The following is a 24,736-nucleotide window of genomic DNA, read 5'->3' as shown; positions in this document are numbered from 1 at the left end:
TCAAGCCAGCACAGAAGGGAAGTCCCTGACCACTTTAGGCTTCACAACTGCTGTAGGAGAGGGTGAAAATGCAGCTGCGTCACTTCAAAGTTAGTGATCCATAGCTCGTGCACAAGAAGTACCCTAGGATCATGAGAGAGGGCTTAGTTGTGCAGGGTCCACAGTGAGCAAAATCAACTGCAAAGCACTCAGCAACTGCAACCCAAACAGGGGGAAAATTTGGAGTAAAATTATAAGAAAATAAAATTTGTCCCAATGCAAAAGCAACAAGGCCTCCACTGTCCAGGGGAGGACAGGGCTTGCACGATCAGACTTGACTCAAATCATTAAGATACGCATTTTGGCTGGACCAGCAAGATTGCAGCGATCAAAATCCAAACTATCCACCAGCTGCTTTATAAGATAAACAGTCACAGGGCTGAAAAAAGTGGTCTTTTCTCCTTGATACTAGAAAATTTAAATTTCCTGACCATTGGAAGGTTAAGCCACCCAAGAGAGCTGTTCTATCTGCCTGTTCAGTTTTCTTGCACCTAGCATCCTACTCCTGGAAATGGACAGCATAACTTACAGATAGAGACTGATCTTGAATCGAAATCTGTCTCTTAACGAAGGTAAGAGTCGTGTATTTTTTTTCGTCACTGAAAAGGCTGAACGGAAATCTTTAGAGAGAGAGAGATATATGGAGGCTGCCATTTCTACCTCTTAACCTGCAAATACTACTTTTCTGGCTGTTATGGCTACCCTCTTTTTTCAATACTTGGTATCTGGAATAAGCATGCATGCATGCTTGTTGTAGGTCGATGAATGAAAACTTATTGAGCCCAGTTGGTCACTGTACTAGCCACATAGCCAACTTCTTAAAAGGAATGGACATTGGCAGCCTCCATGTCAATATTTGCTTGAAGATGCACTGCCCATCATTATAATGCATCCAGATCTCGATTTAAAAAAAAAAATACCAGATTTGTTTATGGTCCACAAAAGGAGAGCATTTGACATGTATCAAGCCATGACTGTCAGTGTTAACTTTGTTCATCTTCCACAGTCCAGGCTGACAGTGGCCTATATACAATTATCAGGAAACCCATTTTGCTACTCCCTTGACTGGGGATCGACTGGGAATCATGCCACATAAACTACATTTTTTAGGTATTGGGGTTATTTACAAACTAACCTTGCCAGCATATTTTTACTAGGTGTCTGGAAGCCAGGGCTGGAATTCTGCCTGCAACATTTTTTGCACACACTTGCAGCAAAGGATTCAGGAAATGCACACAATTTTCTCTTCGTATTAGCACATCTAATGCCGCGTACACACGGTCGGACTTTTTGTCTACAAAAGTCCGACGGACCAAATCCGGCGGACAATTCGACCGTGTGTGGGCTTCATCGGACCTGCAGTGGACTTTTTCGGTCGAAAATCTGACGGACTTTAGATTTGGAACATGCTTCAAATCTTTCCGACGGACTCGAGTCCGGTCGAAAAATCCGCTCGTCTGTATGCTAGTCCGATGGACAAAAACCAAAGCCAGGGCAGCTATTGGCTACTGGCTATCAACTTCCTTATTTTATTTCGGTCGCAAGTCATCACGTACAAATCCGTCGGACTTTGGTGTGATCGTGTGTAGGCAAGTCCGGACGTTAAAAAGTCAGTCGAAAGTCCGTCAAAAGTCTGTCGGACTTTTGTAGCTGAAAAGTCCGACCGTGTGTACGTGGCATTAGACCTAGCCTAAACTGGCAAAAGCACTATATATGTGACTGCTAGGGACAGTGTCACAGAAAGGGCCAATTAGTCATTTTATCCATAAACAGTACACTGTCCCTCTGTATACATCTTGTAAATACCTCTTTATGCATTATATTAAAACTACAGCTACTAAAAGTCAGGAACCACATAATGTACACATACCATAAAACGCAACTACCCCCGCCCCCCCTCCATACTAAATAATTGGTTTAAATGTATAACCAAGTTTATGATGGCACAGGACATTTATAACATTTGCACAAGCTAATTACTAGGTACTTTATACACTCAGCTAAAAATACACAACTTTTACCACCTTCTGAAAGCTCAAAAATTGCTGACTTTGCACAAGTATTAGAAATGTCCCATAGACTACCATTATACTTTATGATAGCTAAATCTCCAACATGAAAAAACTGTTAGGACTTTAAAAAAGGTACCACACCAAAAGAAATTACAGATAAAAATTCACATTTTTATTGTGCAAAACATAAAAAAAAAAAATCAAAAATATGAATAGCAGTTATGTATCATGCCAGTGTTGGTGACTATATCACGGGTTGTCAAAGAAGATCTCACACGCATATATCTTCATCTCTGACAAGTTTCAAATTTTTTGAGCTTGGAATGTATGTGGGGGATAGCCTTTCCCTGGACACGTGGGCATTTTGGAAGGCAAGACCATGGAGCATTGTAACTACTATGAGTGGCGGTCAATACACTTGTATTCCCTCCCCTCCTCCGCGGCTTTCTAAGGGACCTGTATCGGCCTCTTGTTTTTGAACGGCAGAATCATTTCTTCCAGGTGTGGTAGTCCACCAATTCTGGGAGCAAGCTACATGTCATGCAAATTTTTATAGTATCTGGATGTTTGACATTCATATTTCAATTCTTTTGAATGTTTTGTACATTTTTATCTTTAACCACTTCCGGACTGCCCACTGCACATATACTGCAGCAGGGAGGCCCAGCTGAGCGAGACAACATACCCGTACGATGTTCCGTGCATGAGATACATGGAGTAGGCCGCCCGCCCCCCCCCCCCCCCCCCACGCGCAATCGTGGTACAGAGGCAAGGTGGATCCCCGTTCTTACAGCTAAGAACATGGAGATCGCCTGTCCCTAGTGATCAGGAACAGCGATCTGTGTTATCCAAGTGAGCCCATCCCCCACACAGTTGGAACACACCCAGGGAACACAGTTAACCCTTTAATTGCCCCTAATATTAACCCCTTCCCTGCCAGTGTCATTTATACAATGATCAATGCATTTATTTTTTAGCACTGATCACCATAAAGTGTCACTTAGGGTCAGATTTATCCGTCGCAATGTGTGTTCCACTAATAATCACAGATCGGATGCAATTACCAGTAAAAAATAAATTTAAAAGTCCCTAAATCTAACCCCTATTTTGTAGACGCTATAACATTTGCAAACCAATCAATATTTGCTTATTGGGATTTTTTTTTACCAAAAAAAAAAAAAAGTAGAAAATTTTGGCCTAAACTAATGAATAAATTAGTTTTTTTTTACATTTTTTTTATTGGATATGCATTATAGCAGAAAGTAAAAAATATTTTTTCTCAAAATTGTCGCTCTTTTTTGTTTATGGCGCAAAAAATAAAAACTGCAGAGGTGATCAAATACCACCAAAAGAAAGCTCTATTTGTGGGGAAAAAAAAAGACCAATTTTGATTGGGTACAACGTCGCACAACCGCACAATTGTCAGTTAAAGCGACGCAGTGCTGTATCGCAAAATATGGCCTGGTTATTTAGGGGGTAGAGGAGTTCCGCCTCGGGGGGGGGGGGGGGGGGATAAAATAAAAGTCAGTAGCTACATATACTGTAGCTGCTGACTTAATATATGGACACTTATCTGTCCAGGGAGCCCACGATGACGGCACCCCAGACGATTTTCATATCAACTCCCGGGTGCTGCTGCTGCCATTCCTGGAAAGGGAAACCGGCAGTGAAGCCTTTCGGCTTCACAGCCAGCTCCCTACTGTGCATGCGCGAAGGGCAATGTGCTAACTGGACCAGCGGTGGAGGAAGGGGGCCGAACTTCCGAGGGACAGCGCCGGAGTCTCCCGGAAGTGGGTGAAGGGTATCTGTCAAAAACAAGTACCCCCCGAAAGGTGCCAAATGTGGCACTGGATGGGGTGGGGGGGCTGGTGGAGCAGATAAGCAGAAAATTCCACTTCTGGGTGGAACTCCGCTTTAATTTTTTTTTTTTTTTTTTTGGTGTGGTACCTTTAAAGTCCTAGTAGTTTTTTCATCTTGGGGATTGAGCTATCTTTCAGTGTCTTGTAAATAGAGCATGTGGTGCCAGTAAATAAATTCAATAATTTGAGACTCGCACACTGAAATCATTTTTCTAGTATCCCATTATACTTTGACTGTTACCTGGCTACTTTGACCATCTTTGGATTATACTTCTGCAGCATAGAAAGTAAAGTCTTCATTGTTTTTCCTGTATCAATGATATCCTGCAGAATAACAAACAATAACTATTAACACATTAAGATTACTGTAACACATCCAAACGCATCATCCCCATCTGTGTCAGGGATTCTAAACCTTTGCCATTTTTCTAAAATAAAGAATAACTAAAAATCATCATCTGGAGTTTTACTTTAAAAATGGAAACTATACTGGCTTCTAACTAATTATATATTTTTTTTGAATATGTAAAAGTTTATAGTGATGTTGTATATACATATATTTAATTTGTTTAAAATATTTCTTAAAAAAAATAAAATAAATCAATAAAAAAAAAAAAAACACCACACATTCGAGACAGGGTGGTGTATGTGTGACTGAAACCAATCAGGACTATTTTTGGCACAGAAAGTGAACATGAAAGGAACACACTTCAGAAAGTGACAATTGTTGGCTGCAAGCATTTTATATGAAAGATTCAAATGCAATGTAGAAAGGAGGCAATAAAATGCATTAAACGTAAAACATAACTTTGCCCTTTAAAGACAAGTGGCAGGTTCACTTGATAAAAAAAAAAAAAAAACTGTGCTAGGTGATAACCCAAAAAAATAATAAAAAATTGTACAGAAGCAGCACTCAGTGATTGTCTGGGGAAAAAAGGACACCAATAAAGTGTATAATTATATATATATATATATATATATATATATATATATATATATATATATATATAAAAAACATGTTGCGCTTTCCCTTTAAATATATATGGATCAACAAAAGTGCGACTGATAACCAAAATATGCCATAACTCAATGCATAATGTCTCAATACATATTTACTGGTGAAATTACTCTACAAGAGAAACAGAGTCCATCCGCAGGTCGAAAATTGCTGAATGGATATCATATATGACCACTCCTTTGCTACAAAACAGCCTCTTACCAATGATATCAGACCTCTAACAAAGGTCATAAAGACATGAGGACTATCCAGGATAACAGTCAGATGAACCCCTTCAGGCAGACATCACAAAAAAAAAAAAATCATAAATGGACCATGTAGAGAGAAAAAGGACTCTCAGTGCAATACTGTCATACAGTTTTAAAGCTAAAAGGCACCAAAGGGTACTCGCGTGAGGAAAAACGAAATACAGCCTGCATCAGCTAAAGCGCTGTTCGCCAGCAAGTGTGATGACATCAGCCACTCAGGCTCTGCCCAACATGTTTCATTTCTAGAGGAAGTCTTCAGGGGCCAGTAAATATCCATTGGTGCCTTGAGTCATGGCATATTTTGGGTATTAAAACGCACTTTTGTTGATCCATATACTGTATATTTAAATGGGAACTGCAGCAGGTTTAATGTATATACAGATTCTCTTGATAAGACACCCCCCCAACACACTGATACTTACCTTCACCATGCTTGCCTCATAACAGTTTGTTCAACAAAGTCCTTGGAAACTCCAAGCAGTTCCAGGAATGAAGATTCATGTGGCCCTCTCCCCTTCTTTCTGCTATGCAGTACTTGGGGCAGCCAATTACTAGGCCCATGCACAGTTTTGCAGGAACACAGGGAAGACAGTCCAACATTGAATTACACAAGACTTTCTATTCAGGGCTCAGTTTAGCAACAGAATGACAGAGATACATGGGTAAAAGTACCAAAACGAGGGGGTGGGCTATCAGGAGAACCTTTCACTCTGCTCTGAATTTACACAGAGGAAAGATGTTTGCTTGGATTTGTAGCATAGACAAAGAAGGTAGTGTGATAAAATGAAATTACTGATGTAAAGCGCACAAGCAGAGACTAGATTTGATTACTCACTGCAATTTAGTTGGGTACATAATTTTCAAACAAGTCCTGCCCTTTTCGCATTGGTTCACCTAGTTACGACATCTCCTACAATCACCCAATCCCATCATTCTCGCAGAAGAAAAAAACTGACTATGGTTACTATGGGTAGCATAGACTGGCTGAAACAGTCCCGCTCTTAGGTCCTACGTTGCAATAATAACAGATACAGCAACAAAGCAGAAAAAGTTTCTAAACCATCTACTCACCTCAACAATTAAAACATTCTGCAAAAAAAAACAGAAAACAAAATTAAAATTCATTCAGTAAATACCAATCCAAATTATCTAGTTACATAGTCATGGTACACTTCTAAATGCACAATTTTAACTTTAATCCTATTGTGTATTTTTAAGTGTACCATGACTATGTAAGGTGATATCGCCCCCTCACATGAATCACTGCAACCATGGTAACCCCCTCACATAGGTTTGAATGGGGCAGCCTATCCTGAAAGTTAGGGGGTTAACCACTTGCCGACCGGCTCACGCCGATATAAGTCAGCAAAACGGCACGTTCCCACAAGACGTATGGGTATGTCTTCCCCATTAAGAGCCATAGCAGGCGCGCAGACAGCGGGGGACCCGGCGCGACAGCCGCTGGCCACGCGCGATCGCGGGAACGAGAGCCAGAACGGGGATTTGTGTGCGTAAACACACAAATCCCTGTTCTGACAGGGGAGAGGGGACAGATCATTTGTTCCTAGTAAGTAGGAACAGCGATGTCTCCTCCCCCAGTCAGTCCCATCCTCCTACAGTAAGAAACACTCACGAGGCAACACATATAACCCCTTGATCGCCCCCTAGCGTTCCCCTACCAGTGACATTTACACAGTAATCAGTGCATTTTTATAGCTCTGATCGCTGTATAAATATCAATGGTCCCAAAAATGTGTCAAAAGTGTCCGATCTGTCCACCGCAATGTCACAGTGCCACTAAAAAAAAAAAAGCCATAAATCTTTCCCATAGTTTGTAGACGGTATAACTTTTGGGCAAACCAATATATGCTTATTGTGGTTTTTTTTTTTACCAAAAATATGTAGAATACATATTGGCCTAAACTGATGAAGAAATTTGTCTTTTAAAAACATTTTTGTGGATATTTATTATAGCAAAAAGTAATAAATGTATTTTTTTTCAAAATTGTCACTCTTTTTTTGTTTATAGCGCAAAAATTAAAAGCACAGAGGTGATCAAATACCACCAAAAGAAAGTTCTATTTGTGGGAAAAAAAAAAAAAAAAAAAAAAAAGGACATCAATTTTGTTAGGATACATCGTCGCACCACTGCGCAATTGTCAGTTAAAGCGACACAGTGCCGTATCACAAAAAATGGCCTGGTCATTAAAGGGGCAAATCTTCCGGTCTGTAAGTGGTTAAGAGAGCAAGAGTGCAATTTCGATAGCTGTCCACTAGGTGGCTACATGCAACGTACCAGAGACTGCAACGTATGCCAGGCTATGGTTGTGGTGCTCATGAATTGTGCATTTGCTCACGTGATCTGCATCCCACCTCTGACCCCTCTCCCCCTCATTGGGTTTTGTACACCTAGGCTAATGACTTATTGAGGTATAAAAGTTGGTGTAAAATGATCCATACGCTTTTTGGCTCTGAGGAAGAGGGCTCGACCTTCGAAATGCATAAGCCTTTGGACGCTACAAGGGCTTCCCATACTACTGTCTGAGTACTAGTCTGCCTCCTGAACTCGTCTGCCTCCTTTTACATGCCTATGCTTGTCATGCATTTGTAAGTAGAATACCTTTTATGATTTAAAATAGAATTGTTACGTTGGTAATGTACTAGGTCAATGGCGCCCTTTCTTAGGTTGTTTCTAATGTTTACAAGGACAACCTGTGGTTGCAGGAAAGAAATTTGATCCGTGTATGGCCAGCCTTAGGCTTGGAAGGGCACAGACACAGGTAAGGCGGGACAATGTCCTCATTCAGATGAAAATCAGATACCGCCATCAGAAGGAATGACACAGACGGAGAACCACCTATCCATTGGTGAGACCAAGTTCAGATTCCAAGGTAGCAGCGGAGAACACAGAGGGAGTACCACATGTCGAACTCCTTGGATGAAGGTACAAATCAAGGAATGGCCAAGGGACACTAAAAGAAGATTGCAAGGGCAGAACCCTGGCTCCATCCACCAAAGAAAGCGTGAGGCCTCCACTGCTGCACTCCTAGTATCGCCTTGGTGGTTGACATAGGTCTACATGTAGAACCAAGTGATACTCCACCTAAAAGTGATATTTTAGGTGACACTTATGCCACAGAACTGGCTTTTCTGCTCACTGAACAAGCGGCGAAAGCTTACGCTGGTACAAACATAAATCCTACTCCTGTGCAAAGAAATCTGGCCCTCCGTTAGCTAAAAAAACTCAACTCAGTAGGGAAACCCCATATAAATGCAAGACAGAATGGGTGATCTTACACCTTACATCTTTATTTGCAGACTCCCTCTCTTTCAGATGTGTCTTTCTGCACCTACTTTTACCAACCATTCCCGCGAGTGCCCATGGACAGGACCCTTAACAGAAATATTTTGGAAGCCGCAGTTCTATCAATTCTCTGAAGTTGTCCAGAAGATCCAGACCACCTCTGACTCACCTCATCAATATTCTCAAAACAGGAGCTTGCCTCTCAGACGCATATAACTATGATCCCTAAAAGCGTAGACAGGGCTTCAGACCCTCAATTTCAACCCATTTTCTAATCTGAATGTTGACCAAATCATTGGCAAAATCCTTAGTTCTAAAATTAATCACTTCTGGACCATCCCACGCAGATATACTGCAGCAGGGTGGCCCTCCTGCGTGAAATCACATACCTGTACGTGATTTCGTGCACAGGGTCTGGGGCACGCGCATGCCTCCAGTGACCTGCTGTGATTGGACACAGCGGGATCCCAGCAACGGGTCCAGTAGACGCGATGTCCACCAGGACCTGTTGATCGTTCTGAGGAGAGGCAGCTAGTTTTCCCCTAGTTAAAGCACATCCCCCACAGTTAGGCCTCATGTACACTGCTGCTGCTAAATGGACATTTAGGAGCAGTTGGGAATTTTTTTTTTTAACTGCTCCTGAACTCTCCTTTATGTTATCCTATCAGTACATGTACACAGGATCGTTTACAGTCGTTTCTAGGCATTTGAGTTTAGAGGCTTTTTTTGGAATGCATTAAGAGGCATTTCAAGCGCAGCTAAACGCGGTAACTCGTATTTAGCCGCGTTTTGTTTACAGGCCTTTTTCATTTTTTGGCTATACTGGAAAAAACAAAACAAAAAAAAAAAAAAACTTTTTTTAAACGCTTCTAAAACACAAACACGGAAAACGCAACATGTAAACGTGGCAAAATGGACGTTTTAAACGTGGGTGACTATCTGTCAAGTTAAATCGTTCAGGAGAGGTTGTAAAAGCGTCCCGTGTACATGAAGCCTTAGAAAGCAACCCCTAGGGACACATTTAATCCTCCGATTGCCCCTGATGTTAACCTCTTCCCTGTCAGTGTCATTTGTACAGGGGCAGTGCATTTTTTTTTTTTTTTTTTTAGCACTGATCACTATTTGTGTTACTGGTCCCTAAAAAGTGTCAGTGTCAGATTTGTCCGCCGCAATCCCGCTAAGAATCGCCGCCATTACTAGTAGAGAAAAAAAAAAAAAAAAAAAATGGACAAATAGTAATCGATCGTGCTCTTCAGGATGCTATCATAAAGTGCAACAATAATGTAAGCAACGCAGTGCCGTATCGCAAAAAATGGCCTGGTCATAAAGGGGGTAAATCCTTCCGGGGCTAAAGTGGTTAAATGACAACTGCACGGTCATGCAATGCGGTACCCATATGAAATTTTTATCATTTTTTTGAGACAGATGGAGCTTTCTTTTGGTGGTATTTAATCACCTCTGAGTTTTTTATTTTTTGCTAAACAAAATGAAAAAAAAAAAAAAAAAGACAAAGACAAAAAACCCCTTTCTTCGTCTCTGTTATACAATTTTGCAAATAAGTAATTTTTCCTATTCACGGATGTGCGCTGATGAGGCTTTACCGATAATCAGTGTAAATATCCCCTGTAACTGGAAAGCTGGTTATCGGCTTTCCTTTCCTCAGACACTGACAGCGCTGATGAAAGGAAATGCCGATAACCAGCATTTGTTTATATGTGATCAGCTGTGATTGGACACAGTTGATCACATGGTCATCAGCTCTTTCCGCTGATCGGCAATGCGTTGTTGTCCGAGGGACACGGCTCATCATCGTTCATCCCGTTGTGCAACCCCGGGGTGCGCACGAGCGTCGCGATGCAAATGACTTCATATGACGCCCAGTCAGTATGGTAAAGCCACTGCCTGGCTGTCATTCTGCTATAGGCTGGGCGGGAAGGTGTTAAAAGATCAGGTAATGTATTAGTGGCCCACAAAAATGTTATGGAAGAACTATGTTGGCTGCCTTTTGTAAATGTTTGGTGCCTGGGTGTCTCTTGCTAGTGATGGTTGGAGTCACCGACCCAAAACAAATATGCAACCAATGATAGTAGCCTGATCTACCTACATGTTCCGGGTCAAGAAAGTACTTCTGCCATTGGATTAGGATTTTGGCCAGGAACCCAGCATTATCATAAGACATAGGTCAATAACAGCCTGTGTTTTTCTGTCATAAAAGATTTCCTTTAAAAGAAGAACTCTAGGTTTTAACTTTCTTCTGAAACTTCTCTGGCTTCAGTACTTTCTGGATCATTGGCCTGGACCAAAACACGCAGATCAGAAAAGTCAGAATGAAATAATCTGCATACTTGTTCCAAACTTGTTTCAAAACTTGCATGTTCATGAAAGGAGATGTGCAAAGGCAGTCTCCATACATCCTACAGGTTTCCTTTAGAATGTAGAGAGCCTCTATGCCAATATAGAAGATAGAGTATAGAATAGGCTGTTCAGAGTAGCCGCTGTGCTGCGTAATACAAACCTTGCCTGTCAATGTGGAAAGATCATCTCCTCCTATAACTTTTATGTCACCCGTAGATTGATCATTCTAAAAACAAGAGAAAGACAGCAAATGTCAACACACCATTAGACAATACCTAAATAAGAAGAAAAAAAAAATCTTTTACAGGATAACAATGTATGGCACATTTTTCACAGCACTTTTTAAAATAGAAAGAACAAGTTCTCCGACACAGGAGATAAAAACAGCCTGAAATTTGTGTAGGGATGGGTGCTATAAATCATTGGTCATCAACCCTGTCCTTAGGGCCCACTAACAGGCCAGGTTTGCAGGATAACTGAAATACATCACAGGTGATATCATTTGCTGCTCAGTAATTGCAGTATTCTAGTCTGCATCTCCCCAAGGTAATACATAAAACCTGGCCTGTTAGTGGGCCTTGAGGACAGGGTTGATGACCACTGCTATAAATAGATTAGCAGAGAGCTTGTCTATTCACAGCACAGCTCTGCACATTCCTTCCTTCCTTTGCCTATATGAAGGGGAGGGGGTGTGTGCGCCTTTCCTCCAATCAGTTGTCACACTAGCTATGCCACTCCCAGTGCTGAACATGGGAAGAAAAAAAAAAAAACTCTCAAAGAATGTGCACTTTCTAAAGAATATAGCAAGCAGAAGACAGCAAATATACATGTAAAACGTGCGTAAGGAGATTTGTTTCATCTCTGTGTATCATCTGAGGCTGTTCTCTTCACTGGGTATATGTGAGGGTTTACATCCACTTTAACCCTTTGATCGCCCTAGATGTTTAACCCCCTTCCCAGACAGTGTCATTAGTACAGGGACAGTGCATATTTTTAGCACTTATCACTGTATTTGTGTCCCTGGTTCCCGCAAATTGTCAGTGTCCGATTGTCTGCCACAATATTGCAGTCGCGTTATAAATCGCTGCCATTAATAGTAAAAAAATAAAAATTTCACTATATATCCCATACTTTGTAGACGCTATAATGTTTGTGTAAACCAATCAGTATGCGCTTATTTGGATTACAATTACAAAAAACACGTAGCAGAATACATATTGGCTTGAAATTTGATTTTTTACTTTTTTTTATTGGATATGTTTTATAGCAGAAAGTAAAAAATATTGTTTTATCATCTTTCAAAACAGTCAGCCTTTTTTCGTTTATATCGCAGAAAAAAAAAAAAAAAAAAAAAAAAAAGCAGTGGTCATCAAATACCACCAAAAGGAAGCTCTATTTGTGGGAAAAAAAATACAACTTATTTGGGTACAGCGTTGCATGACTGTGCATTGTCAGTTAAATTAATGCAGTGTCGTATTGCAAAAAGTGGCCTGGTCATGAAGGAGGGTAAACCTTCTGGAGGTCAAGATGTGGGGGGAAATAATTGTCCACTGGTACACAATCCCCATTTTACATTTTTTTCAATTCTGATAAGATAGCAGAACTTTTTTTATGATTAATGCTAAAAGTTTTTAAAATGGGTCAGCACTTTATTAAAGTGGAAGTAAACTTCCATCGATTATTTGAACCTTTAGGTAAGTCTATAATAATGCTTACCTATAGGTACTGTAAATATCTCCTAAATGTGCACCATTTACTGTATATGAGCGGCGTATGCACTCTAAAGGAATGGCTGCCCGTGCTGTCACCGGCGGCTCCAGTTCACACGGAAGACTGGTGAATATGGATGCGCCCTCCAGAGTTGACAACACATCGGTGGAAGGCTTTGTTTGCAGGTAAGTTTCAGATAACTTGCTAGTATGCGATGCATACTAGCACATTATTCCTTTACTTTGCAGGTTAGAAAAAAAAAAAAAAAAAAAGGCAGTGGTTTACTTCCTCTTAAATTCTCAGCTGTACCTATGCCTGCTGATTAACTCTTACTTCAAAACAAGTTGGATTGCAATTTAATTTTTCACTCACTAGGTGGCAGTAATTAGCACAAAGAATATACTTACACAGTAACTTTTCAACCTGATAAAGTCTACAGTCATGGGGATTGATCGGTCACTGTTTCGATTCAGTGCCTTGATATAGTCCAGTAGATCAGCAAAAAACTTATACCCGCCTTTCAAGACACAAAGTGCGACTATATGATGACCTCCCATGTCTTTCATGATGTCTCGCGCTAACCGTTCAGTCCTACACCAAAAGACACACAACACAATCCATTAAATTTACATTGTTCTAGTTCTTTTCCAGTCACTGGAAACAGGCAAAAATAATACAAAACACTCAATAGAAAAAGCCAAAAAATAAAAATAATAATAATAATAATAATAATAATAATAATAATAGGCCCATTCACAACAAGCATTTTTACAGCATCTAAAGCACATAGATTTCTGATTTTAGAGGTGTGAAGAGAGTTATGTACTATACAAAAACCTGGAAAACGAACAGCGATGCACCAATAAAAATGGAAGAGAATCACTGCAAAAACCCACTAGAGAACAAATGTCATACTCAAAATTAATGATCATGTACCACACATCGCAAGAATACTGTGCAAATAACATGCATTTTACCACTTTACTGTGGCTTACTAGTTCCCAATATAGAGAGTAGTTTAAGGATAATTTCATAACTATGTATGTATTGTGGCAACACATATTACTGCAATGAAAAGAAACAAACAACTGGACGTGGTAGGTGTCATTAATTTTGAATAGCAGACCAATGCTTTTTTGTGCACTGTGCTGCCTAGAAAGTCTATTCAAAATTAACAGGCTGCCTTTTAAAGGCAACAAGCAGAACAGAAGTGTTTGTGTGGCTTTAGAAGTAATCGAATAAACTTACATTAACTTATTTTCTTTTAATTCTCCTACTGCCCTGTAACACTTCCTGTCCATTGACTGGGCAGAACTGTCAGTGCTTCCTATATCAGTTGTAAATCCCAGACCGAAACAGTCACAAGACCTTGCCACAATGAGTGTGCAGCAAGTGGACTCAACTAGTCCTCACGAAGAAAGGAAAACAAACAGCTGCTGCTTCTGCAAGGCAAGCCCTGTACAAATGACCTCTGACATTTAGCTTGGTCTCCCTGGTGGCCAAGTCTGGTTGTGCCAGCACTCCAGGCAGCTGGCACAGCCAAAGACATTGTGGCAGGCACAGGGGTTGGGGCACCAGGATTGTGTAAAAAATATCCTTTGTATCTCGATCTTTTAATATTAACACGGTTAAAAAAAAAACAAAAAAAAAAAACAAAAAAAAAGTTATCTTCCGATTTTAATTTTTTAACTAAGTACCGTATTTATCGACGTATAACACGCACATTCATTTTAAGAGGGAAGTTTCAGGAAAAAAACGAAAATTTTAAATGAGGAACTTTTAAGCAAAATAAGGGTCAGTGCCCATCTGCAGCCTCACCATTGCCATCAATGCAGCCTGATCAATGCGTACCTGCCCCCTCACAAGTGCCATCAATGCAGCCTCACCATTGCCATCAATGCAGCCTGATCAATGCGTACCTGCCCCCTCACAAGTGCCATCAATGCAGCCTCACCATTGCCATCAATGCAGCAGCCTCGCCATTGCCATATTACCATCAGTGCAGCCTGATCGATGTCCATCTGCAGCCTAGAGGGGACAGAGAGGGGGGCGGGACGAGCGCTGACAGATTACATACAGTGAGAATCTCCTATGATAGACAGAACAGTGGTCCAATGGCGGCCCAGGAGAACGGACTTCCTATTACAGAGGCCGCCAAGTAAACAGGAAATTCTCACTGTATGTAATTTGATGATGCTCGTCCCGCCCCCCCTGCCTGCCCCCTCCGAGGCAGCTAAAAATGAAGTATTGGTGTATAACACGCACACGCTATTTGCACCCAATTTTCATGGTGAAAAAGTGAGTGTTATACGCCAATAAATACAGTATAACACTATACTGTAAGGTAAAAAAGTGTGTTTTTAAAGTTAGTCACTTCAGTAGGTGCAACCTTGCGATTAAGTGGTGAATTTATTCTTTATACTCCTTTTTTTATTCCTATCAGTGCTGTTTATTATGTTGCAGGCATACGATGTGCTTAACAAAGAAGCATGATTTACAAACAATGCTTCAAAATCATTTATTGTAAAAAAAAAAAAAAAAAAAAAAAAAAAAAAAATGAGAGAGAGCGATCAAGCTAATGTGCAAAAATAGAAGCGTCTGGCGGCTTGTTCGGCATCAATAGAAACAAGTCACCACCATTTGTAATAATCACAATATTTTCTTGAAGTAGATGTAAAGCTGACTAAGGCTCCATTCACATGACTTTACATTCTATGGACCAAAGTTGCATCAAAGTAGTGCAGGCACCTTTTCAAAGTTGCTACAACTTTAAGTCACACTGATTTGAACAGGTGCCATTGAAAAGAATAGGCTGCGATTTTAAAGAGGAACTGCAGTCTGCTCACATAACTTGTAATAAAAACCTCTTTGCCATGCTGATGCTTCCCTCCAACCACTTTGCATATTATTTTATATATACTGTGATTCTGTACTTGCCAAATATGCTGCAGAAATCTCCCTCCACTGAGTCTGGCTGCATCCATTTTAACTGTGGGCAACTGAAGCTGCTGCCTGTTCACTTCCTGGATTTTACACAGACACACACCTCCAGCTCTGAAGCTCTCATTGGCACTCTTATGACTCATCCCATCTTTTCTCTCTCTCTCTCTCTCTCTCTCGAGAGAGAGAGAGAGATGCACAATGTCATAAGCCTAGGCTTTTTTTACAGACAAGAAACAGGAAGTGGACTGTATAAGGTATTCACTGGCAGAAAAAAAATGTTTTACTATCCAAAGTTAAAACAAGGGCAGAGGATTTAATAGATGGAAAGTTGAAAAAATTACTGAAGTTGCTTTAATGGCCAAAGTCGCACACGTGTGAATGAAGCCTGAATGACATTTAGTTTGCTAAAGCACTGTGTACCCTGCCCACATCCCGTCTACATGCATGCTCTCCATCTATAAAATACATTGCATTTTTTAAGACGGATGTATTTAATCAGCCATTTGTAGTCTCCAAGGAAAGCCTGAGTGACCAGGTGACACAACAAAGAAGCACAAATGGCAAACAAGAACATTTTGTTCTTGGGTTTAGTGATCCTTTAATGTCTGTTAAAAAACTCAAAAGAGGTTCTAACCTTTCCCTGTGTCCAAAGCTACAGAAAAAAAAAAAAAAAGAAGTAGACCCACCTGTCCATTATTAGGCCATGAGGAATGTATACCTTCTCAAGGTCAGCTGCATAATGCTTTGGAATACAGAACAGGTCAAGGTCATATCCTTGCTCATCGTCAGCAAGCTGGAAAGGAAACGGATTTGAATAAGCAAACTTCTAAACACATGAAATAATGGTCATGTTCTGTGAAAAGCAAATACCCCAAATCAGCAACCACAACCTATGCAAAGCATGCGTAATTCTAGGATGTATGGATAGGATTCATAGAACATTTAACAGGCTTTACAACCCCCTCTGAGAATCAACAGAACTTAAAGGAGTCATGCATTAAGATAAAAAAACCTTCTGTGTGTAGCAGCCCCCCAAATTACCTACCTGACCTCCTCCTCTCTCCAGCAATGTCCATGATCTCCTCAGCCATCCAGTACACTGCTCTTGATTGGCTGAGACAGAGCAGCGGCGCTATTGGTTCCCACAGCTGTCAAAGTCAGTCAGCCTATCGGGGGAGAGAGGGGGCAGGGCCAGATCGGGGCTCCGTGTCTGAATGGATACAAAGAGCTCTGACTTAGCTTGGGTGACAACCTGTAACAAGCTGCTGGCTGAGGGGCACTCAAAGGAGGAAGGGACTAGGAGCAGCAAAGAGGGACCTGAGAAGAGGAGAATCGGGGCTGCTCTGTGCAATACCAACTGCACAGTGAAGGTAAGTAGAACATGTTATAAAAAAAAAAAAAAAAAAAAAAAAAAAGTGAGCCTTTACAATCACTTTAAGGAGCAGACAGGATTAGTAGCAGCTGTGCATGGCAATCAGCTTCTAACTTCAGCTTGTTCTTTCAAGCTTTGAAAAGAAGGGTAGAAGCCGATTGGATGTCGTGCAGAGCTGCTCCATACTCTGCCTGATCCAGAAAATTGTCATCATAAAAACTAGATTATCTTCATATTCCTTTTGATAACGAATCTTATTCATAGACTAAGATTAGTTATGTGGAGCAGAGCAGATACCAACCTCTGGAAGTTTTCAAAACAATGGTGGCTGGCAAAACTGGTATTACAGTTCAACTACTGGTTAGAATTATGCTTTAAAGAGGAACTTCATTCAACCTTTACATAACAAAGTCAACTACAAGTACTGTATCTGATGAATTTTAGAAAACACATACTTGCCAACCCATGAAGTCTAGCGCAGTCTCCTTTGCAACCACTTGCTGAATTTTTACCCTTCTCTGTGCCACCATTGTGCATTCAGGAGCAGGCTGTCACTCACAGTCAGCCCCCTGCTGTACATGAATGAAATCACAGCCTGCAGGGATATTGTACTGAAGCCTCCTGGGATATGCAATGTGATATCACAAGAGGCTGCAGGTAGACTGAGGACTACGTCATCCTGAGGATGTGTGAGCAAGCACCTTCAGGAAAAAGGTACTAGCTCCCTATCCTACTAAGAAAAAAAATTTTTTTTTAGATTTTTTTTTTTTCACCGCGCCGGTCCTTAGGCGCTGCGGGCATGAACTTTTAGGCGAGGCCGGACGCCGCGGACTAGGCCGAAGCCTCGCCTAAAAGTTCATGCCCGCAGCACCTCAGGACCGGCGCGGTTTCCAAAAAAAAAAAAAAAAAAAAAAAAAAAAAAAAAAAAAACTTGATTCGAATCGTGAATCGAGTTTTTTTTAAGAGAATCGAAATATATATAAAAAAAAAAAATATAATATATATATATATATATATATATATATATATATATTTCTTTTAAGGAGGGGAGATTATAATTTTGCAGAGTTGTCTATGTGTGAAGGTCCACTTTAACCACTTGATTACCAGCGTGTAATACCCCTTCATTACCATTTTTCAGGGCTGTGATGGTTTGCCTGATAAATGCTCTGTTATGCAACACTGTACCCAAATGAGTTTTATATCATTTTTGAAACAGATAAAGCTTTCTTTTGGTAACAACTGGGGTTTGTATTTTTTACTTAAAAAAAAAAAAAAAAAAAAAAAAAAAAAAAAAGAAGAAGAAGACCAATACATTTTGAAAAAAAAAAAAAACTCTTACTTCCCTAATGGTATTAATAAACCAGAATAGTAAGAACATTCCTGAAATTCCCCTTTTTTGGAAAGTAGCCACCCCAAGGTGATCTAATTTTATTTCCACAATTTTTTGAAAGTGAAGAAACATGCTGACACAAGGGATTGATCGTTATCTTTTTTTGGTGCCGATACGATACCGATATTTCGGCCACCTCTCAGGCCGATATTCTGTACATTAGAAAAAAAAAAAAAAAAAAAAGAAGTGTACATTTTTTTAAATCACTGTTATTGCTGTCACAAGGTGGGTAAACATTAGGCAGTGACAGGTACTCTTTATGGAGGGATCGGGGGTTTGAAAGATCCCAAACCCCTCCTCTGCACTTTTAAGTATTCAAAAACGCCAAGATCTGCGTTTTTGAATACTTTATATTATTTTTAAAACTGGCGCCTTTAAGATGTCAGTAATCCGAGAAGTGATGTCATGACATCGCTTCCGGGTTACTAGATCTGAGACCCGAACAAAGCATCAGCTTTGTTCAGGTCTTTGGCCAGCCGGCAGACATGCCAGCTGGTTTCTCAGGCCACCTGGTGGGACGGGAGAGACGGGCGAGAGGCAGGACAAGCCCCTCCCGCTGCTTGTAATAACAGCCGAGCGGCTGCTGAGCCGCATCGGTTGTTATTACAATAAAGTCGATAATCGGTCGATCCCTAGCTGGCACTGAGGGTGTTAAACACAGAGCTTGAGAATGGTGCACCAGGTATATTAAGGAAGGTGAAAGGGTTAATATACAGGTCACAGAGACAGACTGTGTGGGATGTGAGGGTAGTTAAGAAAGGGTAAAAAAGTGGGTAAAGGGAACCTGTACTAAGAGAAATATGGGAAAAGGTAATGGTAACTGTAAGCGTAAGTACGAGAGTGCACACAATAGTTGGGATGTTTTGTTAGGTAGGCAATTAGTCCATAAGAGTATATCTGGCAGTTCAGGAGTTAAACAGATATTGTGGCTCAGAGCGCATAGCCAATCCAGCTTCTTTGTTTGGAAGTCCTTCTCCGGAAGTGCTCCCGGAAGGGATTGTGTGACCCGTGACGTCACATGTGTTCCACGCCGGCCCCAGCCTCTTCCTGACGGCCACAGGATATGCTCTAGGCCGAGCTACAACGGTTTGCAGCACTACATCTCTGCAGGAAAAGCGGATCCTGATCTGAGAACTTCACCATGGATCATTAACACACAGATGAGCCTTTTATTTCCTGTCTCCTGTAAAAGTGACCATATACTGTGTCAAAGTAGTCTTTAATACTACACTCAGGTGGCGCTTCCTTCTCTACCTTCTTCCTGAGAGAAATATGGGGCCTGCCTTTAGTGATCTTCTGTTTGCCCGATTGTCATGCTTATGAAATGATTACGATTTTCTGAACGACTGACCAATAACAATACAGGTCCAGTGTTCTGATTTGACTTGCTGTGTGCTCAGTCTGGATTGTGGCATGGAAAGTACTGTAGCCAGAGAAAGCCAAGCAATAAGCATTTTAAGAAGTAAGACAGCAATGCAATCTTCACAGTAATCGTTGCCTTTAGAAGCACCTTTACCTGAAAAATCTCAAGACTGCAAGCAAATAATAAAAAGCAAATGAAACCTCTCAATATTGATTTATGGTGGAGGACACTAGCCTGACCAACAGACATCTGGCAGTCATTTGCAACAGCTCACAGTGATGAGACAGACTGCCTGATCTTATGCAAAATGGTAGAGAATTGAACACTGATGACTTCAGGTTGGTAACTGCAATTTAGTTGCAAACTGCCCATAAACCAGCTATGTTTAAAGGGAACAAATGCACCATTTTGCAGAAACAAACTTCCAGTGAGTTTTGTCTCCAGAAAATAATATTATGCCCAAGCTGCTCTGTGTCCTTGCTGGGTACCACAAAAACAGTTTACATCCTCCTGAACTATAAATTGAACTTTATTCTTCACTATATCTCCAGCAGTTTTCCAAAGGTGGCCATTTTGGTGTAGACACATCCTGTCATATTGGGATCACCCCATCTAACACTGTAAACACACACACACAGCTCTGTGTTTGGGGAACAACAACAAGTGCTGTGTAAACCCAGGCAGAGGAAAACGTGTTGAACATAAAAACAGATTTCAGCTGATTCTGCTTTACTACAAACCAGAGTCTGAAAGCTGTGCTGTCTTGCTACAGCCTGCTTAACAAGCAAATGTCTCTTTTTTTTGTTACAAATTCTCCAATGGCAATGGGATAACACTGGGAGCTTTCAGGGTGCCCTTGTGCTGTGATGCAGTTGGTGAATACAAGCCCTAGAGTTCATAAAGTGTATGGTAAATATTTAGTACTGTGATGGTGGGGGAATTGAGCCATTTACTTTCCTTCCACCATGGGTGAAAGGGATGAAAATGAAATCCTCTATTGGCTGTCTTAACCACTTCAGCCCCAGAAGGCCCCCATAAAGAATGAGGAAGGACATCTGGTTACAAAGGATGGGGAGATGGCGAAGGTATTGAATTTCTTCTTCTCCTCAGTCTTCACGAGGGAATCGGGGGGCTTCAGTAACCAAAACTTCAGTGTTTATCCTCGACATATCACGGGAACCACCCTCATGGCTAACAGAGGACAGAATTAGAATTAGTCTTGGGAAACTTAACATTAATAAATCACCAGGACCGGATGGCATGCACTCGAGGGTACTTGGGGGACTCAGTCAAGTAATTGCCAGACCATTGTTCCCAATTTTTACTGACAGCCTACTGACTGGAATGGTACCAGCGGATTGGAGAAAAGCCAATGTAGCACCAATATTTAAAAAGGGCCCAAAACACATACCTGGGAATTACAGACCAGTTAGCCTAATATCAATAGTATGCAAGCTCTTAGAGGGGATGATAAGGGACTATATACAAGATTTTAGGAATGAGAACGGTATCATTAGCAGTAATCAGCATGGATTCATGAAGAATCATTCTTGCCAAACCAATCTATTAACCTTCTACAAGGAGGTGAGTTGCTATCTAGATAAAGGAAGGCCCGTAGACATGGTGTATCTGGATTTTGCAAAAGCATTTGACACAGTTCCCCATAAACATTTACTGTACAAAATAAGGTCCGCTGGCATGGACCATAGGGCGAGTACATGGATTGAAAACTGGCTACAAGGGCGAGTTCAGAGGGTGGTGATAAATGGAATACTCGGAATGGTCAGGGGGGTGGGTAGTGGGGCCCCACAGGGTTCTGTGCTTGGATCAATCCTATTTAATTTGTTAATAAACGACCTGGAGGATGGGGCAAACAGTTCAATCTCTGCATGTAGTTAAGTATGGAAGCTGCGCTTAGGACCAAACGTATAGGTATGCAGCCCCCCTAAAGGAGTTTCCCTAAGGATCCTCCACAGAGTATGGATATAAATAAAAGGGGGTGTGGCGCTCCCTACGGGGGTTAAGGGATAGTGTAAGGGAGGGGAACGGGGTTGTCTGATATCCAAAGGGGATATCCCCCAATCATAAACCTAGTAAGGTGCCTGTTAGTAACAAAAATTATATATACAACAAAATTAATTAAACGAGAGCGCTCTTCAGTGATTGTGTGCAAATACAAAAATGCCTTATATGTAAGGGATGTGTGCTGAGACCCCTACATCTGTGATAGGTCCGCACCATACATCACCACAAGAGATGAGTATAATCCAAACCATAAAACGTAAAAAATTCAAAACATAGAAAACGTAATATGTGCTCTACCTATCCGGTACAAATTTTACTAACCATATATTGTACTCTGCCTAAAATAGTGCCAAATATTTTCACATTAGTGATCAGAGTCCAGTGAACAGGTGATTGCACCTCACCCTAATTAGTACAAATATTAACAATTAGTAATAGTCCTAGTCCTTAAAGTGGTAAACTCTTCAAACACAGTGTTTCAAGGAATTTTCTTAGCGAGAGAAAACCGTGACAAAAGTGCTCTCAGGTGGTTTCTGTGACTTTTGTGCTCCCCTTTTGGGTCCCCACTCACCGAATCCAACAACCCCAAAAGGGGCAAACAGCATAGGGTATCTCGATCACGGTCAGCTCTCCACCACGATCATGTAGGGCATTCAGGCGGTTTCCGTACTGTTGGTTTAAGATATTCCCAATGGCTCCCCGGATCCACCAACCCCAAAAGGTTACGCTACATGGGGTATCACGGTCACGATATCCTCTCCACCACAATCCTACAAAGCATCCAGGGTAATTTCCGTAATGTTGAATTGAAGTATTCACAATGGCTCCCGACTTGCAGAGCTCAGAACTGCTGTTGCATTTAAACAGTCCTTAATTTGTATCGCAGGTAACTTTCCCTGATAGTAGGTTTCCAGGCAGGCTCAATCTCTGCATTTGCGGACGATACTAAGCTAAGCAGGGCAATAACTTCTCTGCAGGGTGTGGAAAATTTGCAAGAAGATCTGAACAAATAATGGGGTGGGTAACTACATGGCAAATGAGGTTTAATGTAGAAAAATGTAAAATAATGCATTTGGTTGGCAAAAATATGAATGCAATCTATACAGTAGGGGGGAATCTAGGATGGAAAAGCACCTGGGGGTCCTAGTAGAAGTTGGCTCAGCAATGGCATGCAATGCCAAGCTGCTGCTAACAAAGCAAACGGAATATTGGCATGCATTAAAAAAGGGATCAACTCCAGAGATAAAGACAAAGAAGGGCAACAAAACTAATAAAGGGTCTGGTGGACATTAGGTATGAAGAAAAGTTGCGAGCACTGAACTTATTCTCTCTGGAGACTCTTGAGAGGATTTCAATTTACAAATACCATACTGGTGACCCCACAATAGTGATAAAACTTTTTTGCGGAAGGGAGTTTAACAGGACACGTGGCCACTCATTAAAACACACACACAGAGCTTTAACCTTAAACTACATAGAGGGTTTTTTACTGTAAGAACGGCAAGGATGTGGAATTCCCTTCCACGGGTGGTGGTCTTCGCAGGGGGACATCGATAGTTTCAAAAAACCATTAGATAAACACCTGAACGACCGCAACATACAAGGATATACTGACATATAATCACACACATAGGTCGGACTTGTGTTTTTTTTTTTTCAGCCGCACCTATGTAAGGATTTGCCCCCTTCCTGACCAGACCATTTTTTGCGATACAGCACTGTGTGTGTCGCTTTAACTGACAATTGCGCGGTCGTGCCAAGTTGTACCAAAACAAAATTATATGTCCTACAAATAGAGCTTTCTTTTGGTGGCATTTGATCACCTCTGTGATTTTTATTTTTTTGCGCTATAAACAAAAAAAGAGCGACAATTTTGAAAAAAAAAAAAAAAGAAAGGCAATATTTTTTACTTTTTGTTATGATAAATATCCCCCAAACAAATATAAAAAACAAAAACAAAATTTCTCAGTTTAGGCCAATATGTATTCTTCTACATATTTTTGGTAAAGAAAACCCAAACTTTTGAGACAAATAACATTTATACAGCGATCAGAGCTAAAAATAGCCACTGATTACTGTATAAATGTCACTGGCAGGGAAGGGGTTAACACTAGGGGGCGATCAAGGGGTTAAATGTGTGTCCTAGGGAGTGATTCTAACTGTGGTAGGGATGGGACAGCCTGAAGGTGGAGACTGATTGCGGTTCATACTTAGTATGAACAACAGATGTGTCTCCTCACTCCTGACAGAACGGAGATCTGTCCATTTACATGGACAGACCTCCGATCTGTGTCTCTCAGGAGCGATCGCGGGTGCCCGGCGAACATCGCGGCCGCCAGGCACGTGCATTGGCTCCGCCGTTGCACTGCCGGTGCGCCCCCCTTAGTGGTCTAACAGTTCTCAGTGTTAGAGTCGGCAGGGGACTGATTCTGCATCCACCTAGGTAAGTATGATTCTAAGAAGAAGAAAGAAGAAAGGGTCTATTAAAAGAAAATTATCATAAAAACAACAGAAGTCATAATGTGGCTTGGATGAAAGGGAAGACAGGTGCTACCCCTGTGTCTACGTATTCCTGAGCCAGGCTGTGTGTTTATAGACACATACAGTGCTAGTTAGCAACCCCCCCCCCTCCATCAGGTAAGTGTTCAGGGTTAGGGGAGGGGTAGGAGAGGTGGCGGAGAACTAATTGTTTAACATAATAAAGAGAATGCACTAAGGTAAAAAAGAAAAAAAAAAAAATTTTACTTTACAACCATTTTAACATACATAATAAGTAGGAGGCATGTCTGGGAAAGTGATATATTCTGATCCAGTCCATTAAAAAAAAAAAAAAAAAAAAATTATGTAAAACTGTGTACAGCCAACATACAGTAAGTACACATACACAAAGGTCCATTTAGAACCAGCTGTCAGCAGCAAAATCTTCAAACGTCAATCTGAAATATTCTGCATTGAGCTAGCCAGTTCTGACACCATCGTCATTCCTCTAAATTTGTTTGAACACTTTTTTTTTTTTTTAATTATTTAAAAAAAACACCTTTCTCAAGGGCACTGCCACAGCCTGTGAAATATGTAACCTTCAAAAGGTTTCCATA

At 41.0% G+C, this 24,736-nt stretch overlaps 1 protein-coding gene across 3 annotated transcripts in view; it reads right to left on the bottom strand.

The window, feature by feature from the left end:
- Positions 1-24,736, bottom strand: part of HPRT1 (hypoxanthine phosphoribosyltransferase 1) — an 85,805-nt gene that overhangs the window by 13,194 nt on the left and 47,875 nt on the right. For all 3 annotated transcript variants that reach the window (XM_073599186.1, XM_073599183.1, XM_073599185.1), the window contains exons 2-6: positions 16,175-16,281; positions 12,953-13,136; positions 10,996-11,061; positions 6,248-6,265; positions 4,152-4,234 (exon numbers count right to left, since the gene is read on the bottom strand). In XM_073599186.1, the coding sequence (XP_073455287.1) occupies positions 4,152-4,234; positions 6,248-6,265; positions 10,996-11,061; positions 12,953-13,136; positions 16,175-16,281 (458 nt within the window). The remainder of the gene's footprint in view (positions 1-4,151; positions 4,235-6,247; positions 6,266-10,995; positions 11,062-12,952; positions 13,137-16,174; positions 16,282-24,736) is intronic.

This window comes from Aquarana catesbeiana, linkage group LG09 (assembly GCF_042186555.1).
Source record: "Aquarana catesbeiana isolate 2022-GZ linkage group LG09, ASM4218655v1, whole genome shotgun sequence".
Classification (NCBI taxonomy): Eukaryota; Metazoa; Chordata; class Amphibia; order Anura; family Ranidae; genus Aquarana; species Aquarana catesbeiana.
Note: the sequence above shows the minus strand (reverse complement) of the source record. Positions and strands in the feature narration are given on the sequence as shown.